At 40.1% G+C, this 15,275-nt stretch overlaps 1 protein-coding gene across 1 annotated transcript; it reads right to left on the bottom strand.

Moving 5' to 3' along the window:
- Nucleotides 1-13,171: 13,171 nt before the first annotated feature.
- Nucleotides 13,172-15,163, bottom strand: LOC110519288 (stonustoxin subunit beta). The gene is made up of 3 exons (XM_036939263.1): nucleotides 14,335-15,163; nucleotides 14,044-14,090; nucleotides 13,172-13,837 (listed from the first exon to the last, which is right to left on the bottom strand). Exons 2-3 carry the CDS (start codon nucleotides 14,063-14,065, stop codon nucleotides 13,287-13,289), a joined length of 573 nt encoding a protein of 190 aa, XP_036795158.1. The 5' UTR covers nucleotides 14,066-14,090; nucleotides 14,335-15,163; the 3' UTR covers nucleotides 13,172-13,286.
- Between the last annotated feature and the right edge of the window lie 112 nt (nucleotides 15,164-15,275).

Raw genomic sequence — 15,275 nt, 5'->3', positions numbered from 1 at the left:
CAACTGCTTCATGTTTCTCTCCTCCTCCTTCATAGACAACTCAACATGAAGAACATTGGTACTGCTACTACTGCTTCATGTTCCTCTCCTCCTCCTTCATAGACAACTCAACATGAAGAACATTGGTACTGCTACTGCTTCATGTTCCTCTCCTCCTCCTTCATAGACAACTCAACATGAAGAACATTGGTACTGCTACTGCTTCATGTTCCTCTCCTCCTCCTTCATAGACAACTCAACATGAAGAACATTGGTACTACAACTGCTTCATGTTCCTCTCCTCCTCCTTCATAGACAACTCAACATGAAGAACATTGGTACTACAACTGCTTCATGTTCCTCTCCTCCTCCTTCATAGACAACTCAACATGAAGAACATTGGTACTGCTACTACTGCTTCATGTTCCTCTCCTCCTCCTTCATAGACAACTCAACATGAAGAACATTGGTACTGCTACTGCTTCATGTTCCTCTCCTCCTCCTTCATAGACAACTCAACATGAAAGATTCACATCTTCATATCATGCTATTCTTTTAAATACATTAGTTTGTGCTCATGAAATTCCATGGCCAGTTTGTCCTGCATGCTCAGCCTCTTTGTCTTTGTCCTCGGGCCCGGGTTAGTGACACAATCTTTCCTCCTGGCTGCTGCAGACCTTGATCCTGTCTTGTCCCCTCCAACCGACGGTGATCATCTGCCTCTTGAAAAGGATTCCACTGCTGCATTAGAGAACGTTATTCATTATTATTTCTTCCAGAGTTGTTGCCTGTTGATAGCCAGCGACCCCTGGAAGGTATCCCCGACGATCGCCATTTGGACAGTTCAGATGGGGGACTGTTCCAATCCTTCATTTGGTAGGACACATCCATTCAACATGTGCCATCCCCGGACTGCAGATAATGTATAATAATGATGTAATGAACTCAGCTGCTGAAGGAATAATGCAGAACTGTCCAAATGGTCACCTTCCAGGTGTAGCTAATCATGTCATGGGGTTGTTCAATGACAGACATGTATTTGTTCAAAATCTATTACTTGAAGGTTTCATTTCAGAGAGACATATAATCATACTGTTTGAGAAGCTCAGTTCTGGTGACAAAACGGCCCCAAAAAATGATGCTGACCACATCTAAAATATAATGATGCTGACCACATCTAAAATATAATGATGCTGACCACATCTAAAATACAATGATGCTGACCACATTTAAAAATACAATTTCCACCTCCAGAAATGAGCCCAATAAGATATCGGTAAAATTACAATAAAATTATTTTAACATATTGTACCATATGACCACTGATCTGACCCATGACCCATAAATTATTATGATACTGTCTTTGTATGCCCTTAAACAACTATATGGGTAATGCAAAAGCAAAGTGCAGTATTAAAAAATCTAAATGTTTTGATCAATCGTTCTTGTTGTTTTTCTGTTTGATGGAAACAGTTGGAGTTCTAACTATATATAGTATGACTGTATATACTGATGTTATGTAGTTTATTTAAAATCTAAATGTTTTGATCAATCGTTCTTGTTGTTTTTCTGTTTGATGGAAACAGTTTGAGTTCTAACTATATATAGTATAACTGTATATACTGATGTTATGAAGTTTTGTTTTCGTGTTTTGAATGTTGTATTGTAGTTACCCTCAAGCTTTATTTATCCATAAGGTATGAACTAATTCAACACGGAGAATGTTTATACATCAGATATATTTTGACGTTGTCTTCCTGTCAACTCTGTCATTTTCTTTATATTAGCTAACTTTTACATGTTTTATTTTCTATATTTCTTACCATTATCTGGGTATTTGCATTTCAATGCGATTTAAATCATACTCCTAGTACCTCTTCAGGGACATTTGGACATTGTTTTCATTTAGGGTGTGAACTGGTCTGGTCAGATTACCTAGTGGTTAGAGCGTTGGACTGAAATGTCGCTGGTTTGAATACCTGAGCTGTCAAGGTGAAAATCTGTTGATGTGCCCTTAGCAAGACACTTAACTCTAATGTGCTCCACGGGTGCCAAACTACTATTGCTGACCCTGTAAAACAACACATTTCACTGCACCTATCCGGTGTCTGTGACAGTAAATGTAATTATTTTAATTATTTTTTATTACAACAGTTCATTTAGCAATGCTGGTTATAAATATTGTTGACATTCATCCAAGGACACCTTAAATTGCATTACTGCAAAAAAAATAATCTCATGAAATCAAAGAACTTCTAGTTAGAGAAAAGGATTCCTGTAACCACGGCCTGCTACAAGCAGGAAACAAGTCACGGACGAACCAGAAATGTGATATATCTGTTTGACACTAACCCTGAAGGATGAATGTGTGAACTATCCTGTCATCGTTTTGGCTAACCACATTGGAACATTCTAGTCTTTAAGGACATGAACTGGCAGAACAGGTTTAAGCAAAGTATGGAGTCTGTAACGCCCTGGCCATAGAGAGGCTTTTATTCTCTATTTTGGTTCGGCCAGGGTGTGACTAGAGTGGGCATTCTAGTTTCTTTATTTCTATGTTTTCTATTTCTTCGTTTTTGGACGAGTGTGGTTCCCAATCAGAGGCAGCTGTCTATCGTTGTCTCTGATTGGGAATCATACTTAGGCAGCCTTTTTCCCACCTGTGTTTTGTGGGTAGTTGTTTTCTGTATAGTTTATTTGCCTTACAGAATTATTCCTTTTTCTATTTGTTATTTTGTTCGAGTGTTTTGATTAATAAAGAATCATGAACACTGTCACGACTTCTGCCGAAGTCGTTGCCTCTCCTTGTTCGGGTGGTGCTCGGCGGTCGACGTCACCGGTCTTCTAGCCATCATTGATCCATTTTTAATTTTCCATTGGTTTTGTCTTGTCTTCCTTCACACCTGTTTTCAATCCCATTCATTACCTGTTGTGTATTTAACCCTCTGTTTCCCCTCATGTCTTTGTCAGAGATTGTTTTATGTCAGTGTTGTTTAGTTTGTGTAGGTGCGCGACGGGTCTTCGTACCCATCTTTATTATGTATGTGCATTTAGTGTTTGGAGCATGTTCAGTGGACATTTTTTTAAAAGGACTCCATTACACTCGTTTTACTCTCCTGTGCCTGACCTCCCTGCCACCTATAGACACGACTCTGACAAACACTTACCACGCTGCGCTTTGGTCCATGCCGTCCGATGAGAGACGTGACAGAGTCATTGTTTTCAGGAAGGTGTACCCATGGCGGTAGGAGGGACAGGAGGCAGACTAAGGGTCATCCACCTGAAATATATATATATATATATATATATATATATAAATATATATATTTTTTCACTTTTATTTAACCAACCAGGTAGGCCAGTTGAGAACAAGTTCTCATTTACACCTGCGACCTGGCCAAGATAAAGCAAAGCAGTGCGACAAAAACAACAACACAGAGTTACACATAAACAAACGTACAGTCAATAATACAGTAGAAAAATATATGTACAGTGTGTGCAAATGTAGAAGAGTAGAGAGGTAAGGCAATAAATAGGCCATAGAGGCGAAATTATTACAATTTAGCATTAACACTGGAGTGATAGATGTGCAGATGATGATGTGCAAGTAGAGATACTGGGGTGCAAAAAAGCAAGAGGATATTGCCCTACAAAGACAAAGAGCAGTCCACACAGTGAATCAGAGAAAAATGGTTTTGAAGTTGTTTGTTTTTCTTGCATATCAACCATGACCACTGACCTGACCTATGACCCCTAAAATGCTGATACTGCACTCTGCCTTTGTATGACCTTAAAAAGCTATATGGGTAATGCAAAAGCAAAGTGCCGTATCTTAAAACCTAAATGTATTTATCCAACGTTCGTGTTGTTTTTCTGTTTGATGGAAACAGTTGGAGAGTTCTAACTACATTCCAACTGTATTTAATGGTGTTATGCAGTGGTGTTTTCATGTTTTGAATGCTGTACCAGGTCTCTACCCAATTGAACACCACCATCAATAAAACACCAAATTATGGATTATCTTGTGGAAGAATGATGTCACATCCCTAGACTTTCAGACTCTTGTGGAAAGTATGCTAATGCACATTGTAAGAGCTATAAAGAGAGAGGGAGTGTGAAAAAGAACAGGCAGAACATGATATGTAAATGAGCAGAGCAAAGGAAAGTCATGATCATTCCAGACTCGGCTTCTGTTGAGACAAATATAAAAGGTAAGATGATGATTGTTATGTGTATTTACAGAGTTGATGATATTGTTTCTGAGTATTCATATAGTTGATTATATTGTTATGTGTATTCATATAGTTGATGATATTGTTATGTGTATTCATATAGTTGATGATATTGTTATGTGTAATCATATAGTTGATGATATTGTTTCTGAGTATTCATATAGTTGATGATATCGGTGTGTGTATTCATATAGTGGATAATATTTTTGGTGGACCGTGTTATAATAGGCCTACTCCCCCTAAAAAAAATTCGATATAAGATAGATACGGAGGTTAAATTCGTTCTGTGCCCATCTGAGTGCCCCAGGGTGATCGTTCCTACACTATCTAGAATCTAAAAAGATGATTTGGCTGTCCCCTGTCGTGGTAATTTCCTGTATTACTAAATGATGAGAGTTACAAACCACACACCAGTCAGAGTGATACTTAAACTTCACCATAGCCCTGTGACTCTCAGATCAATCCAGTGTCTATAAATGAATTCTGAGAGTGCTTACAAAATAATTCTGGTATATTTTATAGCCAAAATACACCCCTCTCAACTCACATGACGAACCACAGATCTCAGAAACTTCACAATGGGCCTTTTACTTAAAACATGAGTATCCCATAGCCAGATAGCATTAGCTATAAATTATAGTTCAGTTTGCTCTCTAAGACAAGGTTCTAATCTCTTTCTTGGTACTTCATAGTACCAAAACATTACCTCACTATCTGGAATGCTCTTTAGACAACGTCAGTGCTATCTCATAGAGGCCCATCCTCACACACACAGTATTCTAATGCAATACAAAGATTATAACATAATCTTACAAGCACTATAACATAATCTTGCAATTTTCTACGACATCTCCCCATCACATGGTTTAACAGATACATTCACATTGGAAGACACTGTTCAATTCTGACTTCTCCCTTTCTGATATTCTGCATATTACCAGACATGTAAAAGACAAGCCTGACCTCTCCCCTCTCTGGGACTCAAGTTACTTTTCCCTAGAGAAGAAAGGAAAATGCAACTGCCGACAGTATAGTCCAAAAAGAGACATTCTAATGACAAGTATCTCACATAAGCATATTATGATGTAACAATAAAACATCTTATTTATCTATGTTACCCAACTAATTCTGATTCAGCTATGACACCCCATAGGAGAACCCTTTGTTGAACCCTTTTTGATACTAGGTAGAACCCATTTGGGTTCAATGAAGAACCCTTTCCACAGAGTGTTCTACAGGTGTGCCAGAAGGGTTCTACCTGGAACCAAAAATGTTTCTCCTACGAAGGACCTGTTTGGAACCCTTTTTTCTAAGTGTGTACTGTATCATAGGCCTACAGGCTTGTCTTCTTAAAACACAGCAAGCAACAAACAAACACTTTCTCTTTCTAAACTACTGTTAACTCTTTTCACTCAGGAAGGTATTTAGTGTGAAAGAGAGACTAATAAATATTGTAGAAAGACTAACAACAACTTACACTTCCTCAAAACAGGTTGTGTGTATTCATTAGTGCACACTGCAGCAAAATGTTTGGCAACGGAAGCAGATTAGTTCATATTGTACAGCATTTGGTGTAAACTGTTTATGCAACATTTGAATACTCTTGGCTGCATTGTAAATGAATGAATACGACCCAGGTGGTAGCCTAAGACTCGGCTGTTGATCTCTGCCTGATGCTGAAACCTGAGGGGTAAACTATGAATCAAGCTAGAAATACTGTTTTTTTAAAGCTTCAGTTTGCTTCACATTCCAGCTCAGGCCTCATCCATCAGAATATACAGAGCGCTAGTCATCAGGAAGGTGTTCTCTCAGCAGAACGGAACATATCTCAACGTCTTGACATGTTCTAGTTGTGAATTCAGGCTACAAGGTGAGAATCCTGCCAGGGATTATTATAAAGTGTGTAGAGAAATTAAATTCATGGTGTAATTATAGTATAGTGAATGGAAGTAAAACATCCACACCTAACAGTATATTTCTCCTGGTACGTGTCAGTTTAATCATACAAAATGGCGCTAACTTTACCTGGGCAAGTCAAATTCAATATATCAATATTCATATATCCTAGTTCTACATTTAATATTTCAGATGATAATGTAATTATATCATAGTTCCTCTATAATATAGTGATCCTCTACATTTCAGATGACAATGTAATTGTATCATAGTTCCTCTATAGTGTAGTGATCCTCTACATTTCAGATGACAATGTAATTGTATCATAGTTCCTCTATAGTGTAGTGATCCTCTACATTTCAGATGATAATGTAATTGTATCATAGTTCCTCTATAGTGTAGTGACCCTACGTCTTTTGGGTTCAGTCTTGTAGCTGCTGCCTTTATCAATTGGGTGAAATTTAACAAACAACATGCCCTCAGAGTTTGGTCATAACCAATACCAGTTTAAATCAATATTTATTTCCCTAGCACAGCAAGGACATCTAGAGACTCAACCGCTGCAGAATCAGAATCACCTTTATTCACCAAGTACATTTGCACATACATATGTGGGATCTTAATTTGAGCCAGTTTGCAACAGCAGGAATATATGGATTATAATTAATACATTGACACATTTTTCATTAGGGAAACTCAAGTCTGAAATTTCTAAGAGGAAATGACAAACTTCAGAAGCCTTTTTAAGCCTCAAATACACTGTATGTTTTAAATGTCCTGCATTGCAGGAAAGTTATTCTGCAGTGGGGGGTGATTAAATTAAGATCCTACATCTGTACTAAGAATATTACTTGGTAATTTGGTGCTGCTAGTGATAGACAACATTTAGAGACAGAATACAGACAGAGGAGTTTACACAAAGTTTAGGTACAACATTATACACAACTAGTTAGAGTGAGCATAGAGCTATAAGAGAATGAGCAGTGGATATACACATATACAGCACAGTGAGTATACAGTGGATATACAAATATACAGTACAGTGGGTATACAGTTGATACACAATGGATATATACATTTACAGTATCAGTATAAATCTATCTAAGAGAGATGAATAATGTGCTAATGAAGTATAGTGCAGTTATCTAGTGTACAGATCAGAGATGAATTATTATGTGGATTATAATTAATGGACATTTTTCAAGTGGAAAAGTGGAAATTACAAACTTCTGAAGCCTTTTTAATCCTCAAATACACAACACATTTTAGTTATCCTGCAACATGGTGATTAAATGAAGATCCTACATCTGTACAGAGCTTGTCTTTATCTAAACCAAGGCAGTTTGCATTATTAGCAATGGCGTTATGACTGTCAGCTGCTGTAAATCTATGTGATTGGATGTTATAGACCACCATCTGAACAGTTTCCTTCACTGTGCTGTGGCCACAAATGTCCTGTTGCTTCAGGACCATTTTACTCCTGTAGCAAACTGACTCAAATGAAGATCCTACATCTGTAGCAATAGACAGAGGGGCAAAAAAGTATTTAGTCAGCCACCAATTGTGCAAGTTCTCCCACTTAAAAAGATGAGAGAGGCCTGTAATTTTCATCATAGGTACACTTCCACTATGACAGACAAAATGAGAAAAAAAAATCCAGAAAATCACATTGTAGGATTTTGAATGAATTTATTTGCAAATTATGGTGGAATTATGGTCCACGACTGTACACCTTCTACCACACCAGTCCACTGAACAGGGCAAAGAAAAATTGATGTCACAAATGTATAATTTGTACAGTTCTTTATTAAAAATGCATTTTTTTGTTACATTTGACTGTGACGCAGATATACAGTTGAAGTCGGAAGTTTACAAACACTTAGGTTGGAGTCATTAAAACTCGTTTCTCAACCACTCCACAAATTTCTTGTTAACAACAAACTATAGTTTTGGCAAGTCCGTCAGGACATCTACTTTGTGCATGACACAAGTAATTTTTCCAACAATTGTTTGTGGACAGATTATTTCACTGAATCACAATTCCAGTGGTCAGAAGTTTACATACACTAAGTTGACTGTGACTATAAACAGCTTGGAAAATTCCAGAAAATTATGTGATGGCTTTAGAAGATTCTGACAGGCTAATTGACATCATTTGAGCCAATTGGAGGTGTACCTGTGGATGACTTTAAAGGCCTTCCTTCAAACTCAGTGCCTCCTTGCTTGAAATCATGGGAAAATCAAAAGAAATCAGTCAAGATCTGAGAAAAAATTGTAGACCTCCACAAGTCTGGTTCATCATTGGGAGCAATTTCCAAACGCCTGAAGGTACCACGTTCACCTGTACAAACAATAGTACGCAAGTATAAACACCATGGGACCACACAGCTGTCATACCGCTCAGGAAGGAGAGGAGGAAGGAGTCTCTTTGTCTCCTAGAGATGAACGTACTTTGGTGCGAAAAGTGGAAATCACTCCCAGAACAACAGCAAAGGACGTTGTGAAGATGATGGAGGAAGCAGATACAAAAGTATCTATATCCACAGTAAAATGAGTCCTACATCGACGTAACCTGAAAGGCCGGTCAGCAAGGAAGAAGCCACTGCTCCAAAACCTCCATAAAAAAGCCAGACTACGGTTTACAACTGCACATAGGGACAAAGCTTGTACTTTTTGGAAAAATGTCCTCTGGTCTGATGAAACAAAAATAGAACTGTTTGGCAATAATGACCATCATTATGTTTGAAAGAAAAAGGGGGAGGCTTGCAAGCCGAAGAACACCATCCCAACAGTGAAACATGGGAGTGGCTGCATCATGTTGTGGGGGTGCTTTGCTGCAGGAGGGTCTTGTGCACTTCACAAAATAGATGACATCATGAGGAAGAGAAAATTGTGGATATATTGAAGCAACATCACAAGACATTAGTCAGGAAGTTAAAGCTTGGTCACAAATGGGTCTTCCAAATGGACAATGACCCCAAGCATACTTCCAAAGTTGTGGCAAAACGGCTTAAGGACAACAAAGTCAAGGTATTGGAATGGCCATCACAAAGCCCTGACCTCAATCCTATAGAACATTTGTGGGCAGAACTGAAAAAGTGTGTGTGAGGAAGGAGGCCTACAAACCTGACTAACTTACACCAGCTCTGTCAGGAGGAATGGGCCAAAATTCACCCAACTTATTGTGGGAAGCTTGTGGAAGACTACCCAAACGTTTGACCCAATTTAAACAATTTAAAGGCAATGCTACCAAACACTAATTGAGTGTATGTAAACTTCTGACCCACTAGGAATGTGATGAAAGAAATAAAGGCTGAAATAAATCCTTCTCTTAACTGTTATTCTGACATTTCACATTCTTAAAATAAATTGGTGATCCTAACTGACCTACGACAGGGAATTTTTAACTTGGATTAAATGTCAGGAATTCTGAAAAACTGAGTTTAAAAGTATGAGGTGTATGTAAACTTCCGACTTCAACTGTACCTGCTGGAGCGCGTGCTATGAGTGGGTGTTGCTATGGTGACCAGTGAGCTGAGATAAGGCGGGGCTTTACCTAGCAAAGATTTATAGATGACCTGGAGCCAGTGGGTTTGGCAACGGATATGTAGTTAGGGCCAGCCAACGAGAGCATACAGGTCACAGTGGTGGGTAGTATATGGGGCTTTGGTGATAAAACGGATGGCACTGTGATAGACTGCATCCAATATGTTGAGTAGAGTGTTGAGGGCTATTTTTTAAATGACATCGCCGAAGTTAAGGATCAATAGGGTAGTCAGTTTTACAAGGGTATGTTTTGGCGGCATGAGTGAAGGAGGCTTTTTTGTGAAATAGGAAGCCGATTCTAGATTTAATTTGGGATTGGAGATGCTTAATGTGAGTCTGGAAGGAGAGTTTACAGTCTAACCAGACACCTAGGTATTTGAAGTTGTCCACATATTCTAAGTCAGAACTGTCCAGAGTAGTGATGCTAATCGGGCGGGAGGGTGCCGGCAGCAACTGGTTGAAGAGCATGCACTTTGTTTTACTAGCATTTAAAAACAGTTGGAGGCCACGGAACGAGTGTTGTATAGCTTTGTTGCTCGTTTGGAGGTTTGTTAGCGCAGTGTCCAAAGAAGGGCCAGATGTATACAGAATGGTGTTGTCTGCGTAGAGGTGGATCAGAGAATCACCAGCAGCAAGAGCAATATCATTGATATATACAGAGAAAACAGTTGGCCCAATAATTGAATCCTGTGGCACCCCCATAGAGACTCCTAGAGGTCCGGAAAACATATGATTTGACACACTGAACTCTATCTGAGAAGTAGTTGGTGAACCAGGCGAGGCAGTCATTTGAGAAGCCAAGGCTATTGAGTCTGCCGATAAGAATGCGATGATTGACAGAGTCGAAAGTCTTGGTCAGGTCGATGAAGACGGCTGCACAGTATTGTCTTTTATTGATGGCGGTTATGATATCGTTTAGGACCTTGAGCGTGACTGAGGTGCACCCATGACCAACTCGGAAACCAGAACCATCAAACAGTTAAAGCGTCAATACAGGGCTAAGATTGAATCATACTACACCGGATACGACGCTCACCTTATATGGCAGGGCTTGCAAACTATTACAGACTACAAAATGTAGCACAGCCACGAGCTGCCCAATGACACGAGCCTACCAGACGAGCTAAATCTCTTCTATGTTCGCTTCGAGGCAAGCAACACTGAGGCATGCATGAGAGCACCAGCTGTTCCGGACGACTGTGTGATCACACTCTCCGTAGCCGACCTGCGTAAGACCTTTAAACAAGTCAACATTCACAAGGCTGCGGGGCAAGACAGATTATCAGGACGTGTGCTCCGGTCATGTGCTGACCAACTGGCAGGTGTCTTCACTGACATTTTCGACATTTCCCTGATTGAGTCTGTAATACCAACATGTTTCAAGCAGACCACCACAGTCCCTGTGCCTAAGAACACGAAGGCAACCTGCCTAAATGACTACAGACCCGTAGCACTCACGTCCGTAGCCATGAAGTGCTTTGAAAGGCTGGTAATGGCTCAAATCAACACCATTATCCCAGAAACCCTAGACCCACTCCAATTTGCATACCGCCCAAACAGATCCACAGATGATGCAATCTCTATTGCACTCCAAGCTGCCCTTTCCCACCTGGACAAAAGGAACACCTACATGAGAATGCTATTCATTGACTACAGCTCAGCGTTCAACACCATAGTACCCTCAAAGCTCATCACTAAGCTAATGATCCTGGGACTAAACACCTCCCTCTGCAACTGGATCCTGGACTTCCTGACGGGCCACCCCCAGGTTTTGAGGGTAGGTAGCAACACATCTGCCATGCAATTCCTCAACACTGGAGCCCCTCAGGGGTGCGTGCTCAGACCCCTCCTGTACTCCCTTTTCACCCACGATTGCATGGCCAGGCACGACTGGCCAACACCATCATTAAGTTTGCAGATGACACAGTTCAGTTTCCTGAATCCTTCAGGTCATTGTTACTCAGATCCAGCTCTCTCAGGTGTGAGGGATTTGACTTCAGAGCTCCAGAGAAGCACAGCCTTCCTCTTTGACTCCACAGACTGCCAGCCTGTAAAGAGTAATGAAATGTGGCAAAAGGTCGCAAAGTTCAAGGGGGCCGAATACTTTCGCAAGGCACTGTATCTATTTAAAAATGGATGTGTCATTACATCAGAAATGACAAATTATCAAACTACTGCTTGTAGATAGAACAATGTATAATACAAATATTGGAGTAGACTGACCAGACCAGTTTAAAAAGAAGGGCTCTATTTTAAATGACATTTGGGGAAAAATTCCAACTCGGCTCCTTCATTCATTGAGTCAGATGTCTCATTGATCACAAAGCCCACTGATATTTCAAACTACTTTAATAACTTTTTCATTGGCAAGATAAGCAAACTTAGCAATGACATGCCAGCAACAAATGCTGACACTACACATCCAAGTATATCGGACCAAATTATGAAAGACAAGAATTGTACTTTTGAATTCTGTGAAGTCAGTGTGGAAGAGGTGAACGTTTTTTTGATGTCTATCAACAATGACAAGCCACCGGGGTCTGACAATCTAGATGGAAAATTACTGAGGATAATAGCAGATGATATTGGCACTCCTATTTGCCACATCTTCAGTTTAAGCCTATTAGAGAGTGTGTGCCCTCAGGTCATAACTTCATGGAACTCTATACCACATAAAGTAACTGACAGTAAAATTTGATTTAAAAAACATATAAAAAAAGACCTTATGGAATAACGGGGACTGTAAAGCAACACAAACATTGGCACACACACACACACACACACGCACACACACAATAACATACGCATTATACATACACATGGATTTAGTACTGTAGATACGTGGTAGGGGCCTGAGGGCACCCAGTGTCTTGTGAAATATGTGAACATATTGTAATGTTTTAAAATTGTATTAACCGCCTTAATTTTGCTGGGCCCCAGGAAGAGTAGCTGCTGCTTTGGCAGCGGCTAATGGGTGTCCAAAATAAATACAAATGTGTGTGTATGTGTGTGTGTGCAGCGTGTGTGTTTGCAGTGTGTGTGTGATGTTACAGTGTGTGAGTGTGTGTATGTGTGTCCAGTGTCTGTGTGACCTGTCCACTGTGTGTGTTTGTGTGTGTGTGTGTGTGTGTGTGTGTGTGTGTGTGTGTGTGTGTGTGTGTGTGTGTGTGTGTGTGTGTGTGTGTGTGTGTCAAGTGTGTGTGTCCAGTATGTGTGTGTGTGTGTGTGTGTGTGTCCTGTGTGTGTCCAGTGTGGGTGTGTGTCGTGTGTGGGTGTGTGTCCAGTATGTGTGTGTGTGTCAGTGTGTGTGTGTGTGTCAGTGTGTGTGTGTGTGTCCAGTGTGTGTGGGATTTTCCAGTGTGTGAGTCTGTGTGTGTGTGTGTGTGTGTGTCCTGTGTGTATGAGTTCAGTGTGTGTGTGTGTGTGTGTGTGTGTGTGTGTGTGTGTGTGTGTGTGTGTGTGTGTGGTGCATCTGAACCGTTCTCACAAGGGTTCAGGATCACAGAAAGAGACCGACACAGAGTTACCATGGTTTTTATTTACAGGAATAAACTGGATCAAACGTGTGTGTTACTCCATGTATTTAAATGTCATATTGTGATCAAACATAAAACACATGATTAGAGTGAAACATCATGTTGTGTTTGACACAGGGACCACCTGACACAGGGACACTGAGGATTCATAAACATAAAACCCTGGATAGAGGGGCTCAGTGAATGTGGTGTGGAATGTGTACAGGTGGGTCAGTGTGTCAGAGGAGACTCTGTAGAAGGACAGAGTGCCGGCTGGCCAGTCTAGATACACTCCAACTTTATGGAAACTGGAGGGGGGAATGTCTATGGTAGTGTGATTATTTTTGTGCACGGCCATGTAAATGTTGTCAGAGCAAAACAGATGCCAGGACTTGTCATTAAACCCAATCAGACAGTCCTTACCCTTTCCTTTCCTGCTGATTCCTTTATATGTCACTCCTATATCAGCCTCACTCCCACTCGACTCTACCTCCCAGTAACAGCACCTAGTCAGACCCTCTCTACACAGCACCTGGCTCCAGTAGTCAAATCTCTCTGGGTGATCAGGATAAGGCTGCTGGTCTCTCCTACGCGTTACCTTTCTGTTCTCCTCAGACAGAAAGAGGAGTCTGTTTACTGTGTTTGGGTCCAGTGTGAGATCACAGGCATCTGATGGATGAAAGCAGACACAATTTTAGAAATCATCATCATTCACATTAGAATTTCTAAACTTTGGTGTCTGTGATTTCTGCTTCTGTAGAACTGCAGCTTATATTTAATATGACCAAGTAAGTAATGATGGTGGTCTTTGACTTTGACTTAACTTGAATTAAGACCTATTCTTAGTCATATTCTTCACAGCAGTCAACACTCACATTTTCTAAGCCCAGGTTTCATTGTATACTCTCCACCATGTTCCACACTGTGGAGGTAAGCAGAAGAACAGACAGTCATTGAGTGATCCATGTGAACACACACACACACACACACACACACACACACACACACACACACACACACACACACACACACACACACACACACACACACACACACACACACACAGCATAAAACGTTGGCCAACGAGCTGTTAATAATGTTTGTCTTAACCAGCCTGATAACTTAAACATGTCTGATATGAACATTGACATAAACCCTCTACCTACTTGAGTTTCTCCAGTCTGCAGTGTGGATCCTCCAGCCAAGCAGAGAGCAGTCGGACTCCTGAGTCTCCTGGGTGATTGTAGCTCAGGTCCAGCTCTCTCAGGTGTGAGGGGTTTGACCTCAGAACTGAGACCAGAGAAGCACAGCCTTCCTCTGTGACTTGACAGCATGACAGCCTGCAAAGAGTAAAATAATTTTAAAACCACACTGCTATTCTTGGTGGTGAAAATAGTGGTAGTATATTTTTTCAAAATATTCAGATATATCAGTGTCCTGAAACCTGGCAATCTATTCATAAATGAATGTATCATTATTAGAAATAACAATTCATCAAAGTACTGTATTGCCTGAAGAGAGAAAAATATCAAGTACAAATATTTGATTAGACTGACCAGACCAGTTTAAAAAGCAGTATCAGTCAAGATACAGACAGTGAGGTATCAGATTTAGATTGTATTGAGCATATAGTCCACACCATATCTATTTTGACATTGAAGCTAACATTTTAAATATGGCTCTATACTCCAGCATTTTGGATTGGAGATCAAATGTTTAATATGTGTTGAGTATAATGTAATTCGAGGGGATTTTCATACATATCTCTTTCACCGTTTAGAAATGAAAGCACTTTATGTATTTAGTCCCCCCATTTGGAGAAGTCATAGGTATTCTGACAAATTCATTAATAGTGTATTAAAACTTCTTAAGCCTAGGCGTCCCACTATTTGGACAACGTCCGGTGAAACTGGAGGGCACGCAATTCAAATAAATAATCCTTAAAATTATGGATATTAAACATTTAGGTAGATACAAGTGTCTTATATCGGTTGAAAGCTTAAATTATTGTTCATCTAACTGCACTGTCTGATTAACAGTAGCTATTACAGCGAAAGCATGCCATGCGATTGTTTGAGGATGGAGCCCCACATCAAAATATTTTTCC

Source organism: Oncorhynchus mykiss, chromosome 12 (genome assembly GCF_013265735.2).
Source record: "Oncorhynchus mykiss isolate Arlee chromosome 12, USDA_OmykA_1.1, whole genome shotgun sequence".
NCBI classification, from domain to species: Eukaryota; Metazoa; Chordata; class Actinopteri; order Salmoniformes; family Salmonidae; genus Oncorhynchus; species Oncorhynchus mykiss.
The sequence above is the reverse complement of the archived record's forward strand: the minus strand, read 5'-3'. Positions and strand labels throughout refer to the sequence as shown.